General features: G+C 36.0%; 1 protein-coding gene across 2 annotated transcripts in view; it reads left to right on the forward strand.

Moving 5' to 3' along the window:
- Positions 1-10,584, forward strand: part of SEPT7 (septin 7) — a 69,797-nt gene that overhangs the window by 50,682 nt on the left and 8,531 nt on the right. For both annotated transcript variants that reach the window (XM_009332406.1, XM_009332405.1), the window contains exons 6-10: positions 461-578; positions 2,418-2,510; positions 3,742-3,838; positions 5,971-6,022; positions 6,934-7,059. In XM_009332406.1, coding sequence (XP_009330681.1) covers positions 461-578; positions 2,418-2,510; positions 3,742-3,838; positions 5,971-6,022; positions 6,934-7,059 — 486 coding nt within the window. The remainder of the gene's footprint in view (positions 1-460; positions 579-2,417; positions 2,511-3,741; positions 3,839-5,970; positions 6,023-6,933; positions 7,060-10,584) is intronic.

The following is a 10,584-nucleotide window of genomic DNA, read 5'->3' on the forward strand; positions in this document are numbered from 1 at the left end:
GCAATCTAATGTATAAAAAAAAAAATCTCACAGCCCACTCTTAGGAAGAAGCATACAAATAAACATAACTTTCAGAAACTGAAACTGCGTATGTGAACAGAGCATGATTCACAACTGTAAACTCTTACCAGTCAGGCTTTAAATGGGACTATCTTCCAGCTAACGACACGAGCTTTACTACCCTTCATAGGAGAGTTCTTATCATTTGCTTAAATGAGTGTAATTTCAGCTAGCAGAAGTCTCATGGCTACTAGTAATATTAACTTACAACTTATTCTTCTGGTATTATACAATTCTAGAGGATTTCCTATAGCAGTTGCAGGTAGCCTTTTGAATTTCCTTCAAGCATCTATCACTCATAAATCAGTGTCTTAAGAGTAATTGTCAGGACAAATCTCAAATCATTTGTACATTCTTGTTTAATTAATATAAATCGCAAAGCTCTAATGCTGTCTTTCAGACTTAAGCCTTTGGATATAGAGTTTATGAAGCGCCTGCATGAAAAAGTGAATATCATTCCACTTATTGCCAAAGCAGACACACTTACACCTGAGGAATGCCAACAGTTTAAAAAACAGGTGAGTTGAAAGATTAATATTTACAACATGGAATAATTTAGTAAGTGGATCCCTGTGGAAATGGTGAGATTTAACTTCTTATATGCAAAGTTTAAACCCTGAAGCAATGACTTGAGACAGCAAAGCTAAGTAATTTATATCTCCTAGATTTAATTATATTTCTTGGTGAAATAATCTTGTTTCTTTCCTCAGGGGAAGAGGTTTCAAGTGTAGTATGATTCTTGGCAAGTGAAATAATTCACTGCTGAGATAAAAATCAGTAAGGGAGGAAGGGAGCTTTCAAGGTTTAGGTGCCTAACAGAAGTTGTGTGTTAAAAAAAAAAAAAAGAAGGTATTTAACAGTATTACAGTATTATTGATTGTATTGTGGTATTCACTTGCGTGTTGATGTGCTATATTTATTAAAGATGTCTCAGGTATTAGATGAGAATCAGTACACCTGTTGTTCAGTCTTGGGCTGTGGTAATGCATTTTAAAGATGGTGAGATAATTCTAACATTGATACAACGGATATAATTTCTTTGTAGAATAAATTTGGTATTAATGTCTCCAAGTGGTTTATATTTTATTTCAACTACATGATCAGAGTAGAACGTTTAGGCTTTGTTGTATTGTATGAGGAGGATAAGGAGGAGCCAGAACAGGACAACGCAAGTCATGAAGTTTGTTTTACTGAACTGTGTCCAGTCCTAGTTTAGAAGAACATGGGTTCTGAAAAGAAGTTGGTATTAAGAGATGTTGTGTGCAAAACTCTCAATTTAATACTAAAAATTAAAGGACACTTTCTGCCTTAGAGAAACTTAAGCAAGGTGCTATATAACGGAAGTCTGTTTTGGTTGCATTTCATGTTTGGGTTTTTTTTGTGGGTGGGTTTTTTTTTAATGTAAAGGAGGAGACAATGGTAGAATGCAGAATATTTCTTAATGTATAAGCAGCTTTATCAATGAGTTGATGTTAAATAGAGGAGACTTTCCCAAATCAAACTTTGAAAATAAGTCCTTGCATGAATTGGAGACTATGTTTTTATAAGATTGCAAACCCATGAACCAGAAATATTCCTCAGGGCTCTGCAGTGTAGCTGTCAGCTAAATGGTCTAGTATTTTTTCCGTTCTAAAATTCTGGAAAACTAATGATCTTGTTTTTAAAAATACCCTTCAGACAAATCGAGCACTAAAACAGTACAGTCTCATTTTTGATGACACTGTCAGTTAGTCTTAAATCTTCATTAGTGCTTGCAAATATTTTTTCAACACAACTAACTGCTAGAGTCAGTCCGTCAGTCACAAGCTATTGAAATAGGCAGGTGATCCTGCTTCAAGCAACTGATGCTCAGGTGAGCTAAAAACAGAAAAGGAGTGACAGCAGTAGCTATTGTGGGAACTCAAAGGGCTGAAGTATGCCTGCAGTTATCTATTCAACTTTTTTTTTTTTTTTGGTGTAAGGGACTCAATTGCGAGACTAGTCTGAGAATTTAAGCTGTATTGTCATAGTTTTTGCATGTGCAGGTAGAATTCCATTAGTGTAAATATCTGTTTGCCCCGTTGTAGAAAACTGACATTCATTTTTGCTGCCTTGTATTGATGGATAGTATTCGGTTAGCTGTGAGGCTCTGGCTCTGATCCTGTCTTCTCCTGGCTAAGGAGAGATGGTCATGCTAATAATCCTTTGGGGTCACCTGATGGTGTTAAACATATGCAAGTTTAGTGATGTAACTTAGTCACCTTAATATGCAAGGATCTTGTATATCAAACAAAAGGAGGGAGAATCAGATTGCAGCAAGAAATAGAGTTATTACAGAGTATGAATTTCTCAAACAAATAACATATTTTTGGTTTTAGATAATGAAAGAAATACAAGAACACAAAATTAAAATATATGAATTTCCAGAAACAGATGATGAAGAAGAAAATAAGATTGTTAAAAAGATAAAGGTAAATAATTTTCTTTTGAAAAATTGCTTACGGGGAGGGGGGTGGGGAAGGGTAGAGAGTGAAAAGCTTTTTGTCATTAGTGAAGAGCCCACCAAAATGTTTAGAAGATAAAAATCAGATTGAAAGCTGTTCTAAGAGTCACTGTTCCTCAGCAGAGGTAATGAATGGCACTCTTAGACAGATGACTTAACTACTTTAATGGCTAAAATTCAGAATGAGAGCAGTAGACCACATGTTCCTTTAATAAACTCTTAAAAGATCACTTTCTTTTTATTCCATTCCTATTTGACTCTTATCCACCTACCACATTTTGTTTGATTCTGATCTTTGAAGGAGGCAAGGGTTGTGTTTCAGACAGCTGTGCGGTGGCACAGAGTGTGTGCATTACAGTTAATAGCTGTCTGACTAATTGATATACTGAAACCTTAATGGAGACGAATGACTGAAGAAAATCAAAAGGACTGTCAGGCTGTTGAAAGGCTTTTTCTTTGTTTACTCGTGGTTTTGGTTTATTCTTTTATGTTGGAGTCCATCTTGTATATGTTTCTTGAGCCTTGCTTCTGTTTGTTCAGTAGCTTTAACAGCACGTAAGAGCTTTTAAATTTTTTTGTTACTGTGGGAATCACCTAGGATAGATAAACACAAATAGCACAAATGGAAGGTATTCTGGGATTAAGCCTAAAGAAGAGGAGTAGAACAAAGGCAAGGACAAAAGTCCAAAATACTTTGCTTTGTACACTGTTCCTTTCAGCTACTTGAAGCTGCCCTTGGCTCCTTTGTTGCTTGTTACACTGGAGAGATTTTTGGTTCAGCTGAAAATAAGAACTTGAAGTAGTTCTTTTGCCAACCCTTTGAAAACTGGGTACAAGATCCAGTCAAAGTAACAGTCTGTGTAGCCAGAGGGAATATGAATTGATAAATAATTACTGTGCAATTGAGTAAATAGGAAATGGTTTGCCTGTTGCTTAGCTTACTAAGTAACAGTAATGTCTGTTTCTTAACTAGATTTACAGAATACAACAGTGTAAAGAATTTCAAAGGGGTGTGTGTGTATATGTATGTCATTAAACTAGGCAGAGGTCAGTAAACATAACTATTCTTGTGCTTAGGGTAAGCTGCATTGCAGTGTTACAGCACCAAACTAGCTTACGTCAAGTTTACACATTGGCATGCTTTCAGTATCTTTTGGCAGTAGAAAATTTGATTTTTAAAGTAATACTTTATCTTGTAGGACCGTTTACCTCTTGCTGTGGTAGGTAGTAATACGATCATTGAAGTCAATGGCAAGAGAGTTAGAGGAAGGCAGTACCCATGGGGTGTTGCAGAAGGTAAGGCTTTCTCATGATTTTTATCCATTTAAAACTTATAAGACATTAGTCTGTATTTGAAATGTTTGAAATGCTTAATTTGAATGTGCTTTGGTCTGGAAATTTATCGAATATACCATTTTGTTATTCTGACAGTCTTGGAACAAGGTAAAGGTTCAGCAACATGTAACTTCGGAAGCAGATTCCTGCTTCCAAATTTCTCACTGAGGAATTGTAAAACCTGTGGTAACTTACTGCAGGTAATGATGAGGCTTAGATTACAACTGTTTGCTAGCATTCGTGTTTTAATTTTCTTCATATAAAAACTATGTATTTCTTAAATTCTTCTTTCTAGAGTATTCACATTATAAATGTTAATTTGATCAGCTTGACTAGTGTAAATTCAATGTAAAGTTTCTGGAAGAACTTGTTTTTTCCCCAAAACATCTGAGTCTTAATTGCTGGGGTGTAGCAACAGGAAGGTACCTGGTAATGAATTTAATACTTTTGATAGTTTTGGGTTGGTTTTTTTTATTTTTTTTTTTTTTTTTATTTTTTTTTTTTTAATTAATTTAAAACTTACTTTCTACTGTTACAGAGGCTTGAAGATAACTGCATGTTCTTCTGGCAACCACTCCTTGTGCTTTAATGCTGTTCACTTATTTAAGATGGCACATGGCATGGCTTGCATCATGCTGTATAGCGAAACAATCACTATTAAACTTGTTTTCCATGATCATTGAACTTTTTCCTTGTAGTATGCATGTATTGAATAAAGAGATTTTTTTTTTCTCACTATTTCTGCCTTCCGAAGGCAATGGACTGTAAATTTGATGCAGTGTAAAATAGACAAAAAAAAAAACCCCAACCACCAAGCAACGTATGGACCAATACTTTAAAGAGAAATGCTGTAGCACTTTGAAGTGCATGTCTGGCAGGAAATGAGGTTTGGCAGAAAGTAAAGACCAGCTGCACCAGAGAGTATCAAGCTTTATTTAAGGCTCGTGCGTTAGCATTTGGAGATGTACAAAATGGTGCAGCTTTTCTTTATTTTAAAACAAACTTCAAACATGTTTCACACTCCTGTGATTGTACAACTTTTGGAAGGGAAGAAATAGCCTAACTAAAAGGAACCTCTGTAAGTGGCTTTGAGTCTGTCAGCTAAGGATAGAATATTTGGAGATGATGCTTTTTTGGGAGTATGACTTCATGTACTATCTGAGCAGAACTTACCGGTTTGTGTAAAACCATGGAATAAAATAATGCAGGAGTAGATACAAGATGAACACAAGAAGAGGCTACATGCTTCATTTTTCTGTAGGACTCATTGAACTTACTTGGGTTATTTTAATTCCTTCATCCTGTTTTTCTTCCTCCTTCCCATGAAAATGTCCATCTCTACTTCAGGGGCACATTGGAACCTGCCTCGTGCCTTTCTTCTGTGTGTGCTAAGAGCATTGTGTGTTTCCTTCTCTGTCTGCATGCCAGAGTTCTGGGGTGTGCATTTTTCTCCAGTGTCATTTTGTTATCTGTCAGGGAAATGCCACCCACATCATCAGCCTCTTCTACAGTAATGGGATGATAGGCATGGTGGAATAGGTGGCATCTAATGACAGCTGCCAATGCTCTCTTTTGGTCCATAGGCAGGTGCATCAAATTAAATATACAATCTTCCTTTGCTTAGTTAATAAATAAATTCACATTAAAATTAAAATGAAGACGTTTGCAACTCATGTGATGGCGCAGGGAGAAATAGATTAAGTCTGTTTTCTAAAGGTTTTGGATATGGCTGGATCTAGACTGAGGTCTTTAGTATCTGATCCTTAATTATACAACTGTGCTGGCAGGGCCTCCAAAGAATCATGAAGTTAAACTGGCAAAGCTTTCTGTTGCAGTAGCTTAATCTGCTGTACTAACTGGGAGTACAGTTTGCCAGTATGGCTTAGGGGAGCATGGGAACTTTGTTGGTAAGATATATTGATATAGTTATATTGTTAATGCTCTCCTACTGTTAACACACATACTGTTTGAGTAAGGCAAGGCTGGAAGTAATCTGTTGTTGGAATGAACGTAGGAGACAGGTAAGGCTTTTAGATGTCACCCCTGCATATATTTTGGTTGGTGTCTCAACAAAAATTTACCTCTTTCTGTAGTTGAAAACGGTGAACACTGTGACTTCACAATTCTGAGGAACATGTTGATAAGGTAAGTAACTTACAGGTAACATTAAGTTTTCTAGTATGTCTGAGAGATTGGAAAGTCATATATTGGAGAAAAAAGGATTTGAGCTAGTGAGTTCATATTAATATCCACATTTTTAATTGTAAACAATATCTTAACTTTATGATATCTTGTTTAACCACATATTTAGCAAGCAGTGGTGGTGGCGATTTTTTTAAATAGTTCTTTTTACTTTCTGATTACTTAAAAATTGTGATAAACCATAGGAACCCGAGTTGTCTGTTAGTGCTAATGTGTACTTAGTTGTAGGCATTTTTTTTTTTAAGTTTTCAGTGCTGCAGTTGTCTAAAGCAAGACTGCCTGTGCTTTGTTGTGTTAGGCGCTGAGTCTTATACTCACAGCAGTTCAGTAAGTGACATCTGTTGTAACAACTGTTGGCTTGATTATTAAGCTTTGCTTTTCTCCAAGCTGATGATGGAAAACTATTAAAGGAAGCTAATGTTTGTGTCTTAGTCTTGAACTTCCCATTTAGCTTTTGCAGACTTAAAAGATAGAAATTAGGAGGTTTTGGCTTGTTTGTTTTTTCTTGCGTGACATGCTTTGGCGCACCTACTACAGTAGTCATACAAAGTTTTCATATCTGTTCTCCAAATACTTGCAAGTTTATCCACAGAACTCAAACTTTCCAAAGATTGGTCCTGTAAGTTAATGTTTGGGATATTGCAAACTTGAGATAGTTCAGTGCAAAATAATCTGGTACTTCTGTGATTTTGCTGTCTTGACAGCTCTAATTTAAATAGGATGACAACGTTGTGGGGAATGGGACATTAATGGAGGGATATAATTTAAGTCCATTTGCAAAATGAGTATGGACTGATTTTTCAGATAGTATTTTGTATTTGTGCACTAAGCTGATAAATTACACTTATTGACAGAACTCATATGCAGGACCTGAAGGATGTCACTAACAACGTACATTACGAGAACTACAGAAGCAGAAAACTGGCAGCTGTTACATACAATGGTGTTGACAACAACAAAAATAAAGGGCAGCTAACAAAGTAAGTTCTTGTTAAGGTTGTATTGCATTTTAATCTTTTTGCTCTGTGTGGTGTGGGTTTTTTTTGTTGTTGGTTGGTTGTGTGTATGTGTGGTGGGATTTTTGGTTTGGGGTTTTTTTTGTGGGGGTGATGGTTTTGTTTGTATTCCAGTCAGTTGCCTCTTCACTGTGTTCTGGTCTGAACACTGTATACTTCTGGTTTACTTTTTTTATTTTTCTTTCACTAAGAAGGTTTACACTAATTTACCTGAACATGTTAAATAACTGGGTTTTAGTTAGATTCAGCTCTGAAGAGAATCCTTACATTTACTATTTCAGTTTATAAGTTTTATTTCACTGGTATTTATTGCAAAGTTGTTGTGCATTAGTGTTTCTATTTTGGTGTGTATATATATAGTACTTTTGGAATTGCTGGCTCTTTTGGTGTGAATGCTCAATACTTAGTGTCATATAATATAATATATGACTATATATTATAATACTTAGTGTCATATAATATATAATACTTAGTGTCATATAAGTGTCAACTTAGTGTCAATACTTTACTTTGAGAAGAACGGGTTAATGTTTGCTTAGAAACTTTGAAAATCCAGATGGACTACTGTCATCTTTGAAATGCTGCCCTGACTACTTCTAGAGTTGCTTATCATGGCAGGGAAACTATTGCAACATCTTTATCTTTTGTGAGAAGAGAGTTGCAATGCAGGGTTTTTTTGGGTTTTGTTGTTGCTGGTTTTTTTAACCATAGTATGTCATTTTGATTACCTCTGACAGCAAGTTTTTTGCCAACCTGATGAAATTATTGGAAGATTTAAAAGTAGGCTCTACTGTATTTTTCATTTTATAATGCTATTTGAGAATAGCTGTGCTCTTAAATTAAGTATTTTTCCTGCTGTACATGTGTCAACTGTCTAAATAATTAGTGATTAAATAATTAGTAATTAGTGATACTCTTTTTTTATTTGTACTATATATAAATACAAATTTCTCAACCAAAATATAGGGTAATATTCTGTTTGGCTAATGATATACCAAATATATCGGTATATTTAGGTCTGTATATACAGGGGTGTGTGTATATATATATATATAGGTATATTAGCAGGGCCTGTTGTGACAGGACAAGAGGGAATGGCTTTAAATTAAAGGGGGGTAGATTTAGACTAGATATAAGGAAGAAATTTTTTATGCTGAGGGTGGTAAAACACTGGCACAGGTTGACCAGAGAGGTGGTGGATGCCCCATCCCTGGAAACATTCCAGGTCAGGTTGGATGGGGCTCTGAGCAACCTGATCTAGTTGAAGATGTCCCTGCCCACAGCAGGGGGGTTGGACTAGATGACCTTTAGAAGGTCCCTTCCAACCCAAACTATTCTACGATTCTAAATTATAGCTGTTCTTCCTGAAAAAGAACACTGAAATTAGATGGAAGTATCTGCTGTTCCCATCCGTATGACAGCTATAAAGCCATTTTTCACTAAAGGAGTGTCTATTCTACATTATCCTAATGCTTTGAAAGTGCCTGTGAGGGAATGATTTAAGTGGACATGATTTAGTTTCATCTAGTGTGAGCCTACATGAGGCTCACATTGACAAAAATGGCTCAGCGTTGACAAAAAATATAATAGTATATGTCAGTTATATCAACTCTTCAAAAGTGTACTTAAATTTAGGTAAAGTTTGTAGTGAGGTCAAGTCTTAAAGAATGGTCTTCAAACCATTCCAAAACCAGGACAATCCATAACACAGTGGTTACTTCTTCTCGCTGTCATGTTTCTTGCCATCACGTTACCCCTGACTCGCACCTCAAGGTTTCTGAACGCATATAGCAAGTATGTTAGAAATATTTCTCAAGCTACACTTGTCCTCATAACAGTACAGTGTTGGTGGTAGGGAGAGGAGGAGTTTTAAGAAGCAAAATTACTAAATATGAGGTAGTCACTGTGGAAAAATCGGGGTGGGGGGCATGTAAGGTAGTTTGCACATTTGAGGACAAAATGCTGCAGGTGGACACATCAGAGAAGAAAGTGCGCCTGAGCGCAAGAACTTGAGCCAACTTTCTCTTTGCTGAGGTGAGAGTGTATTAACAGTAGTGCAGAATAGAAAATTCTGCATTTTCTCTACAACTTCTAACTTGCTATTACTATACTTTTTACTGTACTATTATTTGCTATTACTGTACTGAAAAGTGAAACTTTTTCATTGCAGTTTTGGATATCAGAGGAAGTTGTTTTGATTTGTGGTGTTTGTTTTTTATTGCTTATTTTTATTCCTTTCCAAATCTTTGTATGTTTTCCTTAGATTCAGAAAAATCTGAAGTTTAGTGATAACACTTTCACCACTTTTTGTTTTGTGCCTGCTTAGATTTGTGTTAGTGTGCACCTACAGACTTAGTCTGTTACCTAATTCAAGTAAGCATTGGTTATTCTGCATTCTTCTTAAAAAGAATAATGCAATGATTTATTTCTTTATTAATTTTTATTCCATATTGCAAACATAACAAGATGCATTTTTGCATAAATGCATCTACCAGAAGGTTTCAAAACTGTTTTCATGTCGTTCATTCCCCCCTGCCTCCGGTCAGTTGTTGATGGCATTGCTGAGATTTCCTTTTTAGCTAGAATTTATGCTAAGAGGGTTTGGAATTACTCTGCTTTCTGAAGCATACTTATTTTTGCATCTCTTGACATGTCAGGTCGCTGTGCTGTCCCACCTGAATATTTCTAGGTAAACGTGCCTATTGGAACAATTTTCTCCATAAGAAGTCTGTTGCTCAGAACACTGCGGTACTGCAGCTCAGAAGTGAATAAATATAACTGGTGCTCTTAGCTATCAAGTTTTCTTTTTTTCAAGAGAAAAAATAAATTATCACAGTTAGTTTGATTCAGCCATATGAAAGATGGCAAAATCTATTGCAAACTTGTAAGAAATATTTTGAAACTTTCCTTAGCGTTTGTTTCTCCAAACACAGGGTGACTTAGTAAGTAAATAAATAAAATTCTTGAATGCATATACTGGTTATGAAGCAGCTGATGTCTTGCCTTGTTTCCTTATCCATATGTTGAGTTGTAGGGTTGTTTTTTTTTAAGTTTTAACATGCTTTTTTGGCTTCAGTGTGTTTTCGTAGTTTTGAATCTAGTGTAGTTGAAGCAGCATAGAAGGAATTTTCCTAATAACCATGCGTCTTCCTGGAAATTAATTAAAAGAGGGAAGAACAGATATTAACAGTTTATCTGTGCATCCCCTTAGGAATTTTATGCTTGCCTGCTTGCCTTTTGAAAGAAGTGTCTGTGTCTCAAAATGGAGCAATATTTGACTTGTCCTCTGGAAATCTGATTCTTTCATGGGAGACAGGTCCTGTATCTCTATATGAGAATGGAGACGTGCTCTGGTGCTATCTGGTGGTATTACATGGATACTGTTAAACACAAGATACAACCTCTGGCTCTGGGTTGTGGTTTAACCTCAGTCGGCAATGGAGCACCACACAGCTGCTTGCTCACCCCTTGCCGCCCCAACCCCACCCC

The sequence above is a fragment of the Pygoscelis adeliae genome, unplaced genomic scaffold (genome assembly GCF_000699105.1).
Source record: "Pygoscelis adeliae isolate BGI_AS28 unplaced genomic scaffold, ASM69910v1 Scaffold58, whole genome shotgun sequence".
Classification (NCBI taxonomy): domain Eukaryota; kingdom Metazoa; phylum Chordata; class Aves; order Sphenisciformes; family Spheniscidae; genus Pygoscelis; species Pygoscelis adeliae.